Here is an 18,632-nt window from a genome sequence, read left to right as displayed (position 1 = left end):
GGCTGTGCCGCTGCATCAGTCGTCTGCAAGTCCGGGGGGGTATTCGCAACGAAAGGCAACGACGACGACACTGACGGCGACACCGACGACGGCGCCAACGACGGCTCGCTGTCGTGTCCTTCTCTCATCCCCCTTCCGGCTGTATCCCTAACCATTGCCTCCCTGCCCCTCCTCACAGCCATCTGCATTGGACCTGATTCTTCTTCGATAAGCCTCAGCTGGCGAGGACATCACCGCTTCTCTGGATATACAAGGTGAGGCTCTCGGCATTGTTTGTGCATCCCTCCGCCCTCCAGAGGTGCACGACGACAGGGTCGCTGGTGTGAATTGAGGATGGACATTGAGGATGACAGTCCACCGAGAATCATGAATGCAGCCATAGCGTCGCAGCATTCGATCTCCCGATGCCGCCATGGCTTCTGCTCCACCGGAAACGGCCCCGTCCATCCATCTTGGCCGGATGGATGGAGGCCACTCGGATGAGGCGATGTGATTCCAGCAAAACCTCGCTGGTGTGTCCGGGTTTGCCTCGCGCCGTGACTCATTGTGCTCCTGCTTGACCATCCGGCTCTTACTTACCCAGGTCCCCCCCCTGCACCCTCTCTCAAACTTAGCCCATCCCACCGACCAATAGTCGCCTGATTATCGCATGCCTTCTCCAAACATCTCTTCGTCGCCTGGAGTCAGCAGTATTCTCACAAGAAAGGCATCCATCATCGACCAAATGGATCGGCCCTTGATTTCTCTCGAGTCGACCGCCCGCAAGGGCAGCTCTTCGAGTGTCTCGCTGGTGTCCATGTCGAACGGCTCCGCGCCTCCCTCTGCCTCTGCGGCCGAAGAGACTTTCTCGATGAATGTCCAGGACTACGAAATGGGCCCAGCAATCGGTGGGTTGTGCCTCGCCAACTGCATCTGGGTTTGCCACCAGCCGGCCGAGAGCATCCTCTGACATCACCGATCGGTACCCATGCGGTCTCCAAACGCCCGCCGCTCAGCTGCCGTTAACCCCCTGTCTTATGCCGCACCACAGGCTACGGCTCCTCGGCTGTCGTTTATACGGCAAAATACAAGCCTCTCAATAAGGAGGTCTCGATCAAACTGATTGACCTGGATATGTTTGGCGGGAACCAGATAGATGAGCTGAGGGTTGGTATCGTCAGCGATGCTGTCTCCGCCGCCCGTCGCTCGTCCTGCCTCCTCCACTCTGGCTCCTCCCGCTGCGACTCTCTCGCTCTGACTCTCGTGCGCCCTCTATCCTATCCCGTGCTGTGCTCTGCCTCGCCCCGATGCCTCACGCCGCCACACCCCGTAGCGAGAGATCCAGATCATGAGTCTCTCGAAACACCCAAACCTGCTGCCTGTGTATGGTTCCTTTGTGCACGGATCCAAGTTGCATATTGTAGCGCCTCTCCTGGCCGGTGGCTCCTGCCTTGACATCATGCGCACGGCCTTTCCGGATGGCCTGGAAGAGGCGTCCATAGCTACCATCCTCAAGCAAGCGCTCCAGGGCCTGGATTATCTGCACAAGAACTCGCTCATTCACCGCGACGTCAAGGCCGGCAACTTGCTGATGGACGCCGATGGATTGGTGCAGCTGGCTGACTTTGGCGTCAGCAACTCGCTGATGGAGACTGGCGAGCGCCGGGGCTTGCGAAAGACCTTTGTCGGCACACCGTGCTGGATGGCTCCGGAGGTTATGGAGCAATCTGGATACGACTTCAAGGCCGATATCTGGAGCTTTGGCATCACGGCCCTCGAGTTGGCCACTGGACACGCCCCGTTTGCAAAGTTCCCGCCGATCAAGGTATGGTACTGCCGGTTGCTATGCATTGTATGGAGCAGTCGCCAGCATGCGCTGCATCGTATTGTCATCAAATCACCTGACGTCCGCTGCTGCTGTTGCTGCTATGGCTATCATGGCCACCCCCCGCTTTCATCGCCCTAATCTCTCGACTCTGCTGACTCCGTAGGTGTTGATGCTTACTCTGCAAAACGATCCCCCAACTCTTGACCGCGAGGGGACCAAGCACAAGTTCTCCAAGCTGTTCAAGGAAATGATTGACCTCTGTCTCAACAAAGACCCCACAAAACGGTGCGTCTGTTATCCCTGGCGCCGTGCTGTTCGGCGACGCATCAGATCGCGGCGTCGGTTTCAGTGTCCAATCTTCAGAGCGTCCGAGCGCAGCCCTCCCGTGAGGATTCGCCATGGTCATGCGAGGGTACATTCATGCGGGCAGACGTGTCTGGTGCCATGGTGTCTTTGCTGATCCGGGCTGTCCCATCGACACTGTTGCTGTGCAGACCCTCTGCAGAGAAGCTCCTGGCCCATCCGTTCTTTAGATCTGCCAAGCACAAGAGCTACTTGGTCAGGGAGGTTCTTGCCGACCTACCTCCTATCTCCGCCCGCCCCCACAACAAACGTATCCCTCCCCAGAAGGACAACTCCCTCAAGGCTGGCGTGTGGGACTTTGAGCACACGGACGACGAACAGGCGCGGACCTTCCGCTCCGACACCTCCAGCCATTCAACTGTATCCGACCCGCCTCGCAGCCACGCCCTGTCGACTCCGCAGTCGAGCGTGCCCTCCGACGCCCCCATCAAGAAGAGCCGCTTCATCGTCGACACTTCTGATCATCTGGCTGGCAAGGCACCTGCGTCGGCTCCCGTCGATGTGCCATTCAACAGCAATGTCAGTGGCTCCATCCCCGCCAGCAACGTGGGCATCACCGAGATCAAACGTGGCCGGTTTAGTGTCGTCGAGTCGGGCACGCTCTACTCGTCGCCCTCCAATCCCTCAAGCCCAGTCCATACCATCTCAAAGGCCTCGACGAGCATCACTAGCGAGCACCCAAGCTTCTTTAGCGCCAGCGAGAGCCAGATCCCCAACCTGTATGTTGATCCTGGCAGCTCCGAGGCTGGACGCAAAGTCTACCGGGTCAACTCGGTATCATCGCTTGGCGACCAAGCCGGTGCAGCGAGCAAGCTGAGTCGGTTCGTCGTGAGTCAGGAACATGGCCCAGAGCCTGCTACCACATCGCTCACCGGGGCGACGCAAGTTGCCGACCGACGTGGTCGCTTCGAGGTGCTCTCGGGGAGCCCCTCGATCTACTCCAACAGCGATGCCTCCTCGACCCACACGTCTCCGTCCAACTCGCTCGGTCGTCCGTCACGTTTTGCGACCGCCGCACAGACAATCCACTCGAACCCGTACGCTTTTATGGCAACAACGCATTCTCCAAAGAGCAGTCCCTCGCTTTCTGCCTCACGGAGCGCACCAATCTCGTCGCTGCCGCCTGTTCCGATGGCTCCGGCACTGGCCCCCTCAGAGTCCGGGTCGTCGCTGTTGCAGCGCAACCCCCCTCTCTTTGAGCCAGAACACGCGTCGCCTACCTCGGAGCTGACGGCGTCGCAATTGATGACCCCGCCCATGACCGCTGTCTCGTCGTCATCTCCGCCAGCCTCGCTGTTGGGCCAGGTCGAGACCGTGCTGAAAAACAACGAGAAGATTCTGCTGAATGAGTTGCGGGAGGTCATGTCCCGCTCAATTTCGAGTTCAATCAACGAGGTAAGTCGCTGACTCCACCACCCACCCTTGCCCAGGACCACCGCATGACCCGCCTCTGGTGCAGGCGTCGTTCGCCATCTAGCCTGCGCATCCATACCAACGTCTATGTCCTTGCGGCCTGTCCCTCTCCAACAGGATGTCAATGAGCTCTCTCACGAAAACACCCGTCTCAGAAACGAGAACTCCGAGTTGAAGGCGGAGCTTGAGCGACTGAGAAGCGAGCTCCTGCAGCTGAAGCAGAAACAGGGCCGTCAAGTCAAGTTTGGCGACCGGCCCGAAATTGTGAATGGCTAAGGATCCCTCTGGCGCTCTTGATGAGAATATACCTCTGGACACTGCTGCCCAAAGTGCCCGATCGGCGGGATGTGATAGCCACCGGGGCCTGCGGACGACAAGCGTGCGACAAGTTCGACCGTAGCCGCTCTCCGTTGGGCTTCGTTCTGCGCTCACAAGCCCGGCCAGTTGTACTTTCTTGCCGTTTGCGCCTTTCGTTGCCCCACCCCTTCTTTTTATATCGTATGCATTGCTCCGCTGTTTGCTCCCACCCACCCCCTTTCCGTTCCCTTGTCCCTGTATGTTCCTACGTTTGCCCTTGGTTGTATATATATATGCTTGGAGCTTTGCTGTATTTGAAGTAGCGCGCAATACAAATGCCGTTTCAAAAGCTCGACCAAGGGGCGGGAGTCTGAGAGTGAGCCTCAGTTGATGCTTCACTCTGCCGACAAGCGACTCTCTGGACTGCTCCAGGGTGTATCGACATCGAGATAATCGGCCTTCTCGAGTCGCTTGGCTTCCCGGCACTGTGGGCACACCTGGAGATCGAGTCCCCTGAATCACCGTCGCCCGGGTGGTGCCTTTCGCTTCCGGGGAGCCATCTGAGGGAGAAAGCGTCCTTGATTCAGATCCAGAAACACATCACTGAACGGTCATGGCCAGCACGCGATGTTTTGAGTGATAACATTCACCAACGATCAAAATCCGGGCTGTCCCGTTAATTATTGGATTGGCTGGAAGTGCATTTGAATTCTCGACCGTTGCCTCGACCACCGCTGCCGCCTCCCTGCGCATCGCACATTGCAGACCACGCACAATGGCAGGCCCGTTCTTCCATTGCCACCACCGCCCTGAACGTGAGGCTGACTCGGAGGCCCCGCTCGACAATGCGGCCGTCGTGCATGTCGACCTTGCGGGGACGAATGCCGTGCTCCCATCCGTATCGAGCTTCTCCGGAAAAGACCGCAAGCGACCGTTGCGGAAGCCATACGTTCAGCGACTCGAGCCCAGACTTGGATTCAGACTTGGATTCAGACTTGGATTCAGACTCGGGTGTGGATTTGGATGAAACCGAGGACACTGCCGAGGCTTTGTCCGTAATCGGGCCATCGGTGACATTCTTGGAAGCGGATGGCTGTGCTCGCTTGAATCTGCGAAACTCCATGACGACTGGCGAGCCCAGGCTGACAGACACGATTGGTCCAGCAAATGCGCTATGGACGTCCACATGCGGAGCGATTCCGCAACCGGGGCCGTACTCGTTGATTGTGAGCTGGTTTGGTGTTGGGAATCCGGGAAAGCGTCGTTGGTATTCCGACACGACCGGCACACACCATGCTGGCAGAGCCGGAATCGAGGCAGTGTCCGAGCCGTCGGTAGAGACGTTGTTGCTAATGTAATTGAAGTTGAATCCATGGTGTTGCTGCAGCCGAAGGAGGGGGTATCCGGATTGTAATCAAGTGTCGGTGCTGTCAATATCGAGGCTGCACATCAAAATCGAGGCTGCACTTGCACTCGTTCGAGCCATGACCCAGAGGATGCGTCGTAGATCATCGTAGCGAGACGCTTACCACCCGTCTGTCCCTGAGCGAGTCCCATGCACCGGCATCGATGACCTTCAGCAGAGCTTGTTCGTGCTCAGTATCCACAAACTCAGGCACGACAAAAAGTCCCGGGATCGCAGCCGCAACCTCCTCTGGGCTCGATAGGACCTTAGAAGCCGCCAGATATGCCGGCGGTATCTCACCGACGAACTCGAGTAACAGGCACTTGCCACCGGCTGCGGGATGCGCTGTGCCATCGAGACGAGACAGAGCCGACCCGGCGCTGCGGGCGTCGGCAAAGATGGCAAATGAATATGGCTGATGCACAGATTGGAAGAGAAGCTCTGTCTCAGATTCCCAGCGGAGCACCACGGTGCGGCGATCGGCTGCCACTGCCAAAGCCCGCTATGGCCTGACGCTGAATGCTCGCCCGGTCTAGTGAGGGGATCCGATGCGCACATACCTTTCCAAGAGCCATGGCGACGCTGCGAAAGCCGCTGAAATCCGACAGGATCTCGTCCATGGCCGAGCCCAGCACCCCTCCGACCTCGCCGGTGTATCCGAGGTTCAAGAAGCACAGGATCTGGGTCGGTGCGGCTGCGAAGAAGCTTGTCTCGCCGGAATACCGGGGCGCATGTTCCCGGATGATGCGGGCTCTGGCGCTGGCCCGCTTGTTCTTCCATTTTGGCGAGTCAGACATGCTGCAGCCGAGCCGATGCGTGCTGAGGGCGAGCTTGGCTGCGAGTTGGCGGGTGGATTTGGCCGGACACTGCTGCTGACGTCTGGAGTCGGATGCTCGTCCGGCTGGACATGGCCTTGAGACCTGCTGTCCGTCATTGCCCCGCTCGGTGCTGCGGTGTTGTTCGGCACCCCCGTTCGTCGGCATCGACAGGGAGCCTGCGGGCTCGGTGTCAGAATGAATTTCATCAAGCGCAATTCTGACTCAGGCACCCAATCGCGTCGGCCCAAAGGCGATCAGAAAAAGCGATCGCGAACGATACGACCGCTGATCCGTCTTGGGCGTCGGGGATCGTCTGTCGTTCTGGCCGAGCTCTTGCCACCGTCGATCCTGTGGATATATGGCCCTCCAAGGTACGACTGCATTGCATGCCATCCGCAGTGCCCGTTTGCGCTGCCAACCCGCATCCGCTGCTCATCGAGCGGGAAGCACCCAATGCCGTGTGCCAACCCCAATTTCGTGCTTGCTCTTCTGCCATCAGACCCTGGACAATCTCGGTAGCAGCGATGAATCAGGTCCTCCAAAGCAATAGCAGCAAGTTTAGCCATGGATACAAGGGGCGATGCCATTCTACTGTGATGCCCCTCCTGCCTCTCCGCTATCATCGGCCGCGTGGCCTTGCGGCCCAGTGCATGTCTCCACAGCGACTCTGCCCACTTTCGATCCCGTTTCAGAAGCATCGCTCGCAAAGCCCCATCGCCGACGACAACTCAATGATTCCTGCTGCCGCAACAAGGCACCATCTGCCTTCACCGCATCCTCTGCATTGCATCGATCCCAGATCGCTATGGAACGCACCACGCAGCCCACCCCGGTTGACAGCTTCGGTCTCGATACGCTCGATACATTCGACGCCCTTGACACATTCGACGCACTCGACGCCCTTGACACATTCGACGCACTCGACGCACTCCATACACTCAGCACACTTGTCCGATCGTCTCCCGTTTTCTATCAAGACGTTTTTTCAATCAAGCAGTATCTCGAGGCAGTCGCTGATAGCAGCCCGTCGATTCCACCCGCACCCTCGCCAGACGCCGTCGAGATCGTATTCGTCGGGCAATCCAGGCGTCTGTCTCCAGGATGTTCCTCCGCCTTTGTCTCTGCAGACACATGGTCGGAGCCGACGTCGATGCTGGCCGTCGATGCGGCAGAGCACACGATCTTTTGCTCTGTCTCGTCGGCCCTCCAATCGGCCGCTGATCTATTTCTCCAGGACCGCCCGCATCAGGCCTGTTGGGCTGCTGGGGCCACGGCCGCGCATGCCATTCGATATCAACAACCGCACTGCCAGAGTACCAAGGACACCTCCGCCACTTCCATTTAGCGGCGGCAACTTTCAGCCGTATCCGCTCTTCGAGAGGATCGACCCTGCAACACTGCCGGTAACTGCGGTTGCGGATGAGCCGTCCTCATACTTGTCGCTCGGAACGCTTCTGGCTCACCCCCTGCCGGAGAGATCGATCGATCTTCCCGACACTCGCACGCTCGACGCATGGCTGCATAGGTGTCTGGAGGAGTGCTCAACTGAGCAGCTTGTCCATGTCGCTGGGCTGCTCATGCAATCGAAGCACATCCTTGAATATCGTGTCAAGGACAAGCATTTGCTTGGGCTCTTGTTTGAGCGGCTGTATGAGGCCCAAGGTCAGGGCCTCGGATCGGATCGGATCTACGGCTACGCCAAGTTCCTGCATGCCCAAAAGTTACCGCTCACCGAGCGCCAGGTCTTCTACTTTCTCCGACTCTGCGAGCGACGCTACGACCACCGCCAGATCATCGCCGTTCACTCAAGTTGGGAGCAGAGCCACCCCGAGAGCCAGCTCTTTGTACAGATTCCCGCCCAGCGCATTCTGATGGGTGCCTTTGCAACCCTCGGCCACTTTGATGCCGGCTACGACTATCTCTCTCGCTTGCTGGACACGGGCCACGTTATCGATCGGTCTGTGTCCGACCGACTTTTTCGCGCCTGCATCTTCGAGCGCAATGCCGCCAAGGTTCTGCAACTGTGGCACTGGATTGCTATGAATGCAGTTCCGGTGACGTCCCAGGCCGTTGTGGCGCTGATGTCTACTCAAGACACTCGGTTGTCTCTCAAGAATCTCCACGCCCAGGCTGAAGAAGCGTATTCCAGCGTACCGCCGTGGGCGTGGGTCGAGCGCAACCCAAAGTTCTTCCTCGAGTCGATCCGTATGTACACCGCCAAATCGCGCTTCAAGAATGCCGAAGCCGTGCTGGAAGATCTGTGGCGCACCTCGACAGACCGGAGGCTGCTGATACAAGGCACCGTCATCCTCATTAACGCCTACAATCGCCGAGCGCCATTGCAGAGCCAGCCGTACAAACTCTTCCGGCGTTTGGCTCGCCTCGATCACAGTGTGCGCGCCCCCAGGGTCGCCGCTGCGAATGTCGCCTCTGTGGATACCGAGGACCTGAGTTCTGTGGCGGCCGATGATGCAAGTGTAGGGGCCGCGAACAATGTCCCCCCCGATTCGGTCATCACCGCCGGCCCTTCCGGTGCCGACAATACCATCTCCGATAGCTCGAGCTCTGACGCATCTATGCTCGATGCCTATGCTGCCATCTTGCGATGGTGTCGCTTCAATAGCAAGACGGGACTTGCCATGTACCTCTACAACCAGATGATCGCCAAGGGGCTCTCGCCGACGCTCGAGATCTACGCAACGATGATGCGGTGCTTTGCCTATCTGCGCGATCTTCCGCGAGCCAAGGCTGTGATCCAGGAAATCGATAGTCGCGGCCACATACCCGATCGGTTCACATACTCGAGCATCTTGGCCGTGTATGCTCGGAACCGCCAGCTTGATAAGATCGGGCACATTTGCGATGAGATGCGCGACCGCGGAGTCAAGTTTGACGCTGATATTTACCATGTGCTGCTGCACGCCTATGCAAAATGCGGGCGCTTCAAGACTGTAGAGAGCCTTTATCAGTCGCTGCTTCAAGACGGAATCGTGCCGACAGCCACTACATTCGCCAATCTCATTCAGGGCGCTCTGCATTTCAAGCGCCAGGCCCGTGCGCTCGGATGGATCAATGAGATGGCCCGGAGCAATATCGAGCCGTCCTCGTCGGTCTTGGACGTCATGATTGCCGATCGCCTTGATAACAACGACTTTGAAAACGCCTTCTCTCTGCTGGAGCTAATGTTCAATCTTGACATTGTCCCCACCCGAACAACGTATGAAAACTTCTTGACAAAGCTCGGCCGATACGACAAGCTCAGCCGCAAGCAACTGCAGCAGCAACGGTCGATCCACTCGGAGCTCATGTCGCGACTCCCCGAGAACCAAAAGAAAAGCCAAAAAGCGCAGGAGCTGCTGATGGTGTACCACTGTCGCCAGCAGCAGTACGACCGGGTCTTTGAGGTCTTCAGGGCCTTGGAAGCCAATGGTCGGCGCATCGGCTACCACGCATACAAGGCCATGATCATGAGCAGACACCAGACGGGCGACACGGATGAAATGTGCCGCCTTCTCGACCTGATGGTGCACGACGGATGGAAGCCCTCCATCGCCCTCTTCGCCAAGCTGATCGGCGACCTCTCGAGCGACCCTCGTGACTTTCTTGCGCAATTTTTCGTCTACCAACGCATTCGCCAGTGCCAACGCTATCCCACGCCTCAGATCTATCGAAGGATGCTTGACAGCGCGGCCCGCGAGAAAAACTACAAGGCCCTCTATCAGATCTACCACGATCTGCTTCGGACTCCGCACGGCTTCCACCGCGAAACGGTGGTCTATTTCTTTGATGTCGTGGTGCAATCCATTATCCAGCCCATCATCAACGGCGATGGGTTGTACTCTGAGTCGTCCTTCCGGTTCCTACACCGTGTCGTGCGACTCTCGCGCTGCAACCGCATTCGCTACCGGTGGTACCACGAGCCTCTGCTTCGCCTCTATGACTTTGCCATCTCCGAAGAGAACAAGGATGCCGAGCTTGTCCTGAAGGTCTGGAACCTGTTCATCAGCAAAAACAAGTACTATCAGACCCTGTTCCAGCCGCCCTACGGCCACACCGACATCAAGCTCGACTATGACTACATGATGGAGATCCTGGGTCTGCAGTTCCGCTCTGGAAGTGCCCTCTCGACGTACTGGGAGTCGGTGATCCGCGGACGATATGTGTCGGTGCTTGGTCCGGTGACGGTGGATCTGTGGCATCGGTACTTCAAGCTGCTCAGCTGGCTCGATATGTACGACGAACTGCTTGCCATCGGCACAACGGGGATCCGCAGCCTAAAGGGCGAGTCACTCGAGGCCCAGATGCACTTGGTCGAGGAGGTGAACCGGATCCTCCGCACGCGCGCCAAGCTGGACCATCGGAACGAGCTGCTCAAGTTTTGGAATCTGGCAAAGTAGCCAGAGGCCCGGGAATGCAGCCGAGCCATAAGGGTCCGTCCAGCGCTTCCGCATCCACCAATATGCAGGGGATATGTTCGGCTCGCTTGTATCAGGCTGACACTGTGTTCTGTATGAAAGGGGTACACGACACGACCTCTGCTGACTGTCACCGTTTCTGGTTCATGAATACATATTCTGCCAAAGCCACCGACAAGAGTGTCCATTGCTTGCTCTGCCGTAGTGCGAGTCGACGAAGCGGCCCAAAGTATGCACCAAGCCAAATCGTGCTTGCAGTGGGCAAGCCGATCACCGCCAATGGATATTTGCGCTTTCACATTCGGCATTCCAGGAATGGAATTTGGGTGACAGCGGCTCGACTGCAGCGCCCGAATGCCATCTGATTGAGGCCAGAGAGCAAAGAGCGGCAGCGAGTGCTCCTCGTCCAGTCGTGATTGACTGGCTGGTGTCCGAGACACCGGGTATTTTCCTGGCTCGCTCTCGATCTGGTGCCGCGCTGCGCCCAAGCCATCTCTTTGGTGGACTCTTTCACTGGAATTCTACTGAATTCAAACACGAAATGATGCTAAGCAACTGGAGACTTGGCTGTGCAGCGCTCGCAAGGATGTTGGCGGGGATGCTGCTGCTCGCCGCGCTCGTCAGCGGCCTGAATCCGAATCGAACTGTTCCAATTCGTTTCATCCAGCTATGTCCAACCACAGACATGCCCGAATGGTAGGAGCCTGAGGCGCGATGCGAACGAAGATTAGCGACGGTGTGGTCTGAAACATTGCCTCCGTTTGCTACCAACTGGAGCATGCTTATGACCTGCCCCTTCCACTGAACGTGGGCACCGAGAAGGTTCATAACGTGTGGCCTGGCTCGCGATCATCCAGAGACTTGAGTGGCCATCTATGTGGCTCTATACTATTGTGCATGCTGATATGCACAACCACTTCCGTTGCTGCGTCCCGTGTGATGCGTTCGCTGGCTCACACCGGTCCTGTTGCTACGAAACATCGCGTATAATAGGTGTCAGATGATGAACGACGTGCTCCGCTTTCGAGCCGATCAGTACAACAACGACTACGACCCGAGCCTCCTTCCAGGCGCATACATTGAACTCGATATGGTTGATATGAGGCTCAACACCCGGGATCCGATCTCGACTGTGATGCGGCTTGGCACCAGCAACGCCGCCAACGCTTTCATCGGACCCGATTTCAGCTTCATGTCCTCAGCCGCGGCTGTTGCGGATGCGGCCTTTGGCATTCCGATGTGCTCATGCTGCTCGTCGAGCAACGATCTCAGCAACAAGGTCAAGTATCCATACTTTTTCCGGATGATATCGCCCGATGTATTTCCGGTTGTCGGCGTGGTTCAATTTATGAAGCAACACGGATGGTCACAGATTGGGGTGCTGGTGAGTATCGCTGTGTTCGCTGGAGCACAACCGTGAGGAAAAAGCAACCCGATCTTCAATGCATCGTGCATGCGCGTCCGATCAGCCGAGACTGTGTCCACTTCGCTCACTCACGACGGCCTTGGCTTCCTCCACGATCAAGACCGTGACAGATTCGTACGGCAGCTCGCGTATGTATTTGTTCATTGCACTTGGGTGCACGGAGTAATGCATCCGTGTGCAAAAGCCCTCACGAGCCCCCGAAAAGCAGCTATGTGTCTCTCACACAGAGCAAACCCACCTTGCCCTCCACTTTGGTAGTTCTAAGCAGCATCGCTACCGAGTGTGCTCAAAACAACATCACCATCAAGGTCGAGCTGACCTACGCCCAGGCAAATCTTCCCGAAACAGCCGACACAATCGCATCGGTGTTTGCATCGTCAGGGATGACGATATTCTTTTTTGGAGGATACAGCGATGACTGGGCCGTTCTTTTGCCAAGCCTCATGTAAGTCCGTCCAACCAGCGCCAAAGAGACCACAGGCAACGTCCGAGGAGGACGCAGCCATTGGATTTTGCAATGCGGCTCTTGGAAGGGATTGGGTGCTCCGGATCGCTCGCGAGTTTCTGACCGACATGAGCATACAGAGACAACGGCATCTTTGCAGAGGGCTACTCATGGATAGGCTCTGATGGAATGTTCTGGACTCAGCATGGGGCTGGGTCGCCACCCGGCAGCACCTCGGACGGAGCCATTGTAAGTTGCATCCCAAACACCGACGTGGCGCTGATCGGAACTTGGATAGCTACGATATCCGCATGACGGAGTCGGATGGTGTTTACAGCGCGGTGTTGATTCGATACTATCAATATGGTGGAAACATTTAGATGTACTATCCGATTGAAGAGTATGATCAGAATCCGCTGTATCAATCGCTCGTGACTGAGTGGCTGAGCGCCAATGTTTCAAAGTATGTATCCGCGCATGTGCATTTCACAGCTGGACCCTGTTTTCATGATTATGAAGCCATATCGTTCGTGGACTCATACATCCGCAACACCGCCCCTGCCAATGGATAGGTACCCTTCAATATCGCTCGGAGTCTACCCGGTCGCGTCGTCCATGTATGTTGGCTTTGCACATATTCAGTCACAGGGTGGCAGCGCATAACCCCTCCGCTCGATTACTATCTTAGATACAAGCTCAACTGCTTTGAGTTTTTGGCTTATGGCTTTGATCGGGTACCGTACCAGTGTGTTTGCTCGCCACGACCAAATACCAACTCTCGGGCTGATATCTCTTGTGGACGGAGCAGCGAATGCCAGCCAGACTCACGTAATATCAACCCTTGTTGATGCGACTCCAGCTTCTAAAATCCAACCCAAACTTGACCTTGACTGCCTTGGCCAACAACGAGCTGGTTCCATACTATGAAATACCCAGCACATTCGCATTTCCCGACATGAATACCGAGTCTGGAAACGTGGTCATGAACGGTGAGGCGTGGGTGCAGTGTTTCCAAGCCAGCGGCCGGCGCACCACATGCACCACACGATATGGGGGCCCATGATGACGGCTCAGAGCGAAACGTCCGCAGGTGTCCTTTGTAACATTGGCCGTCATTGTTTGCGTATATATCCAGCATACGGCGATGCATTCAGGAATTATTACTTTTACAATGTTCATGACGGCGGAAACATATCCATCTTCGCGATATACTACACCGCCACCAACAGCTTCACATACCTCTATCAAAACATCGAATGGCCAGGGTCCACCTCGGTGGTGCCGTCCGATCGAATTACGTGTATGTCATCAGCGGAGTGAGCACAGGATACTCCAGGGGGGCTCGATGAGCAATCTTGAGGAGGGACGATTGCCCTCCCTCTCGTGTCGCTTCAGCGCCAAATCTCTGGACTCTGAACTGCAGTGTCGTACGCTCACTCGTTGGTATCAAACTTTTACACCTCAGCAATCTCGTGCCCGGTCGGCAGTGGAGCAAGCACAGGTCCGCAAGGCTCGCTTGTGTGTGTCGTCTGTGCTATCGGGACGTATAATCTCAACGGCGACGATCTATGTCGACCCTGCCCTACTGGAGCATATTGCGATGGCGGCAGCAATGTGACTGCTCGTGCAGGTTATTGGGAAGACTGGAGCCTCGGCAATACGACTACTCCGACCTTCCGGCAGTGCCTGACGAGCGACTGCTGCCCGGTATGTACAGCGCTGGCGTCGATACTACACCGCTATTTATTCCCGTGCCCCTGACCGCGGCTTTCTGGTTCATGATCCAAAACCTGCCGCAACCTTGGCATACAAGACTGGCCGCTGCACTTCGTCCAACCCGTGCAGCGCATCCACGACGGGCGCCATGTGCAGAGTTTGCCGCGATGGCTATGCAATGGTATGTGGATCTGGACTGAAATGAGCGCATTCTCGATCATAAACCATTCGTCTGTCAGTCACAGACGCTCGTGATGAGCAGCCGACCGCCTATTGATTCGTGCTCATTTCACATCCATTCTATTGACACTGTCGATGCCAGTGGGGCAGCGGGTGCATAGCTTGCTCCAGAGCCAATGCTGGAGTCGTAATTTTGTTCCTGATCTATGGGATGGTCATCGCCCTGGGCTGTTTGCTCTGTCCACTGAAATCGACAAACGTTGTAATACCGTTGGTAAGCTGGCCCAATGGCTGTGATAGCACACAAAAATATTTCGCATCTGCTGGGTGGACCTCATCGCAGTTGAATCAGTCGATGCAATCCACATGCGAGTTTCCACTGACGACGACTCATGCGGATACGATCCTGCAGATATGGTATTACCAGGTGAGTGAAACAAGCACAACATGTCACGTTGTGCCAAAGCATATAACCAATACATCTTTCGACAGCTGTCCACCTTTATGGTGTATTCGACTTCTATCAAGGGATTTCTTCAGGCGGTGCTTTTCTTTGACATCAATGGGTTCTACAACATCAACAAGTCGCTGCCGTGTCCATTCTGGACGGGCCCTATGGGATCGATCTATGCCAAGTACGGCTGGATCGCCATTATATGTGAGTGGTCGCAGATCGACTTGCCCGGCACCTGAGTCATGTCGTCGGTGCTGATGGTAGTGTTCATTCCGATGCCGGATGCTGCTGTAGTGGTTGAGTATTTCGTGGCATGGGTGGGTGTCGGTGTTCTGAAGAGGCGCTACAAGATCATGGATAAGCCTCGAAGCTCCGCAAAGAAGCCTGCTATTGAGCATATCGAGAGAAATTTCGTCTGTGGTACGTTGCTTGGATCGAGTTTTCCTTTGTTCTCGGGCACTCACGAATGCCGCCGCCCCAGAGGCCGACCTGCGCTCACCACCCGATGCCCGGATGGCGGTGGACACATCAAGGACTCTTCACGTTCATACAGGCGTTTTACGTTCCTCTGGTGTACATATCCATCGATACCATGAACTGCGAGAGGCTCTTCACTGGAGTGTATCTGCTCAACTACCCAAGTATTAAGTGTGGCTCGGAGGAGCACATACCACTGCTGGTGCTGGCATCGTTGGTGGAGCTGGTCGTGGTCTTTGCTCTTCCTGTTTGGTGCTGGACCGTCCTTCGGCGATCTCGAACCACGACAGACGATCGAGCATCCGTCACAGACCAAGTTTTACGGGAGCGGTACGAAAGAAGCAAGGCCTACTTGTACGTGCCCAGACAGCGAGCGCGCGGGGATGCTGGGCCGCTGCTGAGTCAACCATCCGGGAGCATGGTCATGGATTGTGCCTCCCGAACCACGATAGTGCCTGTCTACTGACCGTCGATCACCATTCTCCAGATCCGTCCCCGTCAACTTTGCCTGCCTTTCGCTCTTAGTCATCATGGCCTCTGGATACAGTACCAACACCTTCCGGGTCCTTCCACCCGACACACTCGTGATTGGACTGTGTATCTGTGTGGTTGCCCATACCGGAACGCGATCGCTCAAGACCCGCGAAAGCCATATCCGCCTGCACATCTATCTGGTGGGGATCACCGCCATGTCGTTCTCGGACAACGTTATGATCCAGAACTCGTCGTTTGGGCTGTATGGCTTCCAAGCGTTTATGTTGGCGATCCCGCCTGTGTTTGAGACGGCGGTGTGGGCTGTCAAGGCATGGATGCGTCGTCGCAAGAATACACAGCAGACGGACATGTCGTAGACACCCGTCCGCAGCGGTAGCCCCAGGGACGTGCATGTCGAGTGTGGCCGGCGAGGCGTGGGAATGCCCAGGGGCTGGCGCCGTGGCGCAGAGGCGGCCCAAGCCACAGTCCCTCCCCTCTCGCTCTGGCCTCGCTCCGGCCCTCGCCCGCGTCCTCGGTTCTCGCTGGTCTGGGAGTGCGACTTTTTTTTGCCTCGCCTCTCGATTGCTCTCGCCATCATCCTCTCGGACCACCGGCCGATCGCCTTCCCTCCCCCCGCCTCCTTCGATCCACGACCGAAACCCACAGCCGCCGCACAGCATGCCCCACTCCAAAGATATCGACCACGACGAAGACCCGCAGAACGTCGAGGAGGAGCAGCAGCAGATCCAGGACGACAGCACCGACCAGCAGGTCGCCGAGGAGGAAGCCGCTCTCGTCACCGTCTTCGAGGACCCCGTCAACTTCACAGTCAAGCACCCGCTCCAGTCCCGATGGACGCTGTGGTACCTGAACTCGCAGCGAAAGGCCAACCAAAACAACTGGAATCAGAACCTCAAGAAGATCATCACGTTCGAGACCGTTGAGGACTTTTGGGGGTGCGTGCTCGTCATGGAGATCCCCGGTCGACGAATGTGTGGATTCGCTGGGAAGATCGATGGGGGAGGAGGTCCTGTGATTCGTGGCAGGCGCACGCTGCACCGGTGCCGTCCCGGGTCTCATCTTTCGGTTTAATCGGGCTGGATCCATGAAGACTCATGCAACGGCGCCATGCACCAAGCAGATCCGACCGCTTGGCTCCCGTCTCCCTTCCTCCACCTTCGGCTCACCTTTGCTCGTTATCATCGATCCCTGCAGTGTCTTCAACAACATCATCAAGCCCTCTCAAACTGCGCCCGGCTCAGACTACCACCTCTTCAAGGAGGGCATCCAGCCCACCTGGGAAGATCCCGCGAACGAGCAAGGCGGCAAGTGGGTCTGCACCATCCGAAAGAAGGACGAAGATCTGGACACAAAGTGGCTCAACACTGTGAGTGCCCCCGCATCCTAGAGGATTATAACCCTCCTCCCTCCCATATGGTCGGCTCCTTCCGTCCGTCCATCTCTCCTCGCTCCTTCGATGACTGTCGGTCGAGGCCGCCCTCGAGGGCTTTGGGCACTTGGATCAAGATCAACCCGTCGACCTCCCTCGCCCGCACAATTTCGATTCTGATCTCTTGGTCAAGATATCTGCCAGCAACTGGATACGTGACAAGCAATGCGGAATACGAATGGCGGTTGGATTGGAGTCCTGCACATGAGCCGGACATCAGGTCCTTGATGTCCACAGATCGACTTTGGCGCTGATCCATCGATCGATGCATGTGGTGCATATTGAATGCGATTCCGAGAGGCATATTTCAGCGTCGTGTATTGCAACGGCACATATCTGCAGCAACATGGATTCAGAGACCCATCGCGAGGCACGAAGCAGCCATCGATCAGGAGGCGCACCAACCCACGCACCGCTTTATCGGAGCAAGATCGGTCCATTTCTGCAACGATCGCTTACGATCGCTGTGTTCTGAGGCTTTGTGTGCACTTGCGCGATGGCCGCCTCAAGTCTTACGCCGTCTTTGCCTTTGCACTGGTCTCTGCAGATGCTGCTCTGTGTCGGAGCCATGTTGCCCGATTATGACCAAGTCAACGGCGTCGTCATCTCGATCCGCCGACAACAAGACCGTATCGCACTGTGGACGGCAACCAACGAAAAGGATGCTTGCGAGCGATCAGGGTAAGGGGAAAATGCTGTGGGACCGCGCGTGGAGGATTGTGCCAGTGGGCTGTCCGCTGTCCGGGCGTCGGCGGGTCTTTTTTTTGGCGACATTGTGCGCTCATCAAAGCTGAAATTGCGTCTTTCCTTTGATTTCCAGCCGCCAGCTGAAGCGTGTTTTGGAGCTGCCTGAGAACGTCCGCATTGGATTCCAGGCCCATGCCGATGCTGCTGCCAAAAACTCGAGGTCAGTGATGACGGTGGCGGGGGAAGAAGAGGAGAGGAGATGCCATATCGGAGCTGGGCGAACGCGGGTCGTATTGGATCCCGTCGAGTCGTTGTGGCGCCTGTTTCGCTGCGCTCGGCGAGGCTAAACTGGCCTATCCTGTAGCCGCATGCCTGTTCGCACATGCGTGGGTCTCGGTATTGGTGCCATTGTGATTGCGGTAGCTCACTATTCTCCACCTTCCATTCCCGGGTGCGTCTCGTGTGTTGCCACTTGACCCGCACTCGCCGGTGCTCAACTTTGGACCGGCCTCGCCGTGTTTCTGGGGATCCCTGGCTCTAGTTTCGCGAACGACGATTTGTACACAGTGTGAAGTTGCTGAGAAGCCGCGTGGTGTCGAAAGGGCATGAATACATAAACGGTTATCCGTACTGCACTTGGAACTCGCAGAAGGAAGTGCAAATGGTCGGGTATTGCTCCGGTATTGCTCGGGTCGGTGGCTGAGGAAGCTTGAGCCGGAGCAGTTGTGTGGCAACTCTGTTCACAATACGAAATGGGTAACCTCACCAGGATAGATGGCAGGTATAGCGGATCGGATCGGATCGG

The 18,632-nt window shown here is 56.7% G+C and overlaps 5 protein-coding genes across 5 annotated transcripts; 4 read left to right on the top strand and 1 right to left on the bottom strand.

The window, feature by feature from the left end:
* The first annotated feature begins 233 nt into the window (after positions 1–233).
* Positions 234–4,164, top strand: BJ171DRAFT_500727 (kinase-like domain-containing protein). Its single transcript, XM_053110599.1, has 8 exons — positions 234–254; positions 377–512; positions 615–887; positions 1,031–1,146; positions 1,313–1,804; positions 1,971–2,092; positions 2,302–3,565; positions 3,701–4,164. The coding sequence occupies exons 3-8, from the start codon at positions 650–652 to the stop codon at positions 3,857–3,859; spliced, it is 2,391 nt and encodes a 796-aa protein (XP_052967616.1). The 5' UTR covers positions 234–254; positions 377–512; positions 615–649; the 3' UTR covers positions 3,860–4,164.
* Positions 4,165–4,379: 215 nt separating this feature from the next.
* On the bottom strand, positions 4,380–6,333 carry BJ171DRAFT_62544 (uncharacterized protein). The gene is made up of 3 exons (XM_053115507.1): positions 5,846–6,333; positions 5,410–5,700; positions 4,380–5,261 (listed from the first exon to the last, which is right to left on the bottom strand). Exons 1-3 carry the CDS (start codon positions 6,266–6,268, stop codon positions 4,557–4,559), a joined length of 1,419 nt encoding a protein of 472 aa, XP_052967615.1. The 5' UTR covers positions 6,269–6,333; the 3' UTR covers positions 4,380–4,556.
* A 647-nt stretch (positions 6,334–6,980) lies between these two features.
* On the top strand, positions 6,981–10,689 carry BJ171DRAFT_500719 (uncharacterized protein). Its single transcript, XM_053110598.1, has one exon. It carries the CDS (start codon positions 7,267–7,269, stop codon positions 10,498–10,500), a length of 3,234 nt encoding a protein of 1,077 aa, XP_052967614.1. The 5' UTR covers positions 6,981–7,266; the 3' UTR covers positions 10,501–10,689.
* A 498-nt stretch (positions 10,690–11,187) lies between these two features.
* On the top strand, positions 11,188–16,067 carry BJ171DRAFT_598211 (periplasmic binding protein-like I; the record flags this gene model as incomplete). Its single annotated transcript, XM_053114820.1, has 18 exons — positions 11,188–11,214; positions 11,519–11,902; positions 12,045–12,072; positions 12,203–12,389; positions 12,530–12,638; positions 12,770–12,852; positions 12,962–13,006; positions 13,078–13,123; positions 13,249–13,378; positions 13,525–13,689; positions 13,855–14,096; positions 14,203–14,286; positions 14,428–14,559; positions 14,698–14,712; positions 14,778–14,943; positions 15,034–15,159; positions 15,273–15,570; positions 15,704–16,067. 18 exons carry the CDS (start codon positions 11,188–11,190, stop codon positions 16,065–16,067), a joined length of 2,631 nt encoding a protein of 876 aa, XP_052967613.1.
* A 204-nt stretch (positions 16,068–16,271) lies between these two features.
* BJ171DRAFT_500714 (putative eukaryotic initiation factor 4E) lies at positions 16,272–18,559 on the top strand. The gene is made up of 5 exons (XM_053110597.1): positions 16,272–16,646; positions 16,906–17,077; positions 17,688–17,821; positions 17,961–18,047; positions 18,369–18,559. Exons 1-5 carry the CDS (start codon positions 16,369–16,371, stop codon positions 18,397–18,399), a joined length of 702 nt encoding a protein of 233 aa, XP_052967612.1. The 5' UTR covers positions 16,272–16,368; the 3' UTR covers positions 18,400–18,559.
* The last annotated feature ends 73 nt before the right edge of the window (positions 18,560–18,632 follow it).

Source organism: Polychytrium aggregatum, assembly GCF_025602895.1.
Source record: "Polychytrium aggregatum strain JEL109 chromosome Unknown BJ171scaffold_14, whole genome shotgun sequence".
Classification (NCBI taxonomy): domain Eukaryota; kingdom Fungi; phylum Chytridiomycota; class Chytridiomycetes; order Polychytriales; genus Polychytrium; species Polychytrium aggregatum.
The sequence above is the reverse complement of the archived record's forward strand: the minus strand, read 5'-3'. Positions and strand labels throughout refer to the sequence as shown.

Excerpts from the sequence above, each read along its gene's own strand:
- BJ171DRAFT_500727 (XM_053110599.1), top strand. The coding sequence starts at position 650 with ATGCCTTCTCCAAACATCTCTTCGTCGCCTGGAGTCAGCAGTATTCTC. Across the intron at positions 1,147-1,312 it reads ACCAGATAGATGAGCTGAGG|CGAGAGATCCAGATCATGAG; the intron begins GTTGGTATCGTC and ends CACACCCCGTAG. Across the intron at positions 1,805-1,970 it reads CAAAGTTCCCGCCGATCAAG|GTGTTGATGCTTACTCTGCA; the intron begins GTATGGTACTGC and ends CTGACTCCGTAG.
- BJ171DRAFT_62544 (XM_053115507.1), bottom strand. The coding sequence starts at position 6,268 with ATGCCGACGAACGGGGGTGCCGAACAACACCGCAGCACCGAGCGGGGC. Across the intron at positions 5,701-5,845 it reads TCGCCATGGCTCTTGGAAAG|CCATATTCATTTGCCATCTT; the intron begins GTATGTGCGCAT and ends TCTGTGCATCAG. Across the intron at positions 5,262-5,409 it reads CGCTCAGGGACAGACGGGTG|CAACACCATGGATTCAACTT; the intron begins GTAAGCGTCTCG and ends CTTCGGCTGCAG.
- BJ171DRAFT_500719 (XM_053110598.1), top strand. The coding sequence starts at position 7,267 with ATGCGGCAGAGCACACGATCTTTTGCTCTGTCTCGTCGGCCCTCCAAT.
- BJ171DRAFT_500714 (XM_053110597.1), top strand. The coding sequence starts at position 16,369 with ATGCCCCACTCCAAAGATATCGACCACGACGAAGACCCGCAGAACGTC. Across the intron at positions 16,647-16,905 it reads ACCGTTGAGGACTTTTGGGG|TGTCTTCAACAACATCATCA; the intron begins GTGCGTGCTCGT and ends CGATCCCTGCAG. Across the intron at positions 17,078-17,687 it reads ACACAAAGTGGCTCAACACT|ATGCTGCTCTGTGTCGGAGC; the intron begins GTGAGTGCCCCC and ends TGGTCTCTGCAG.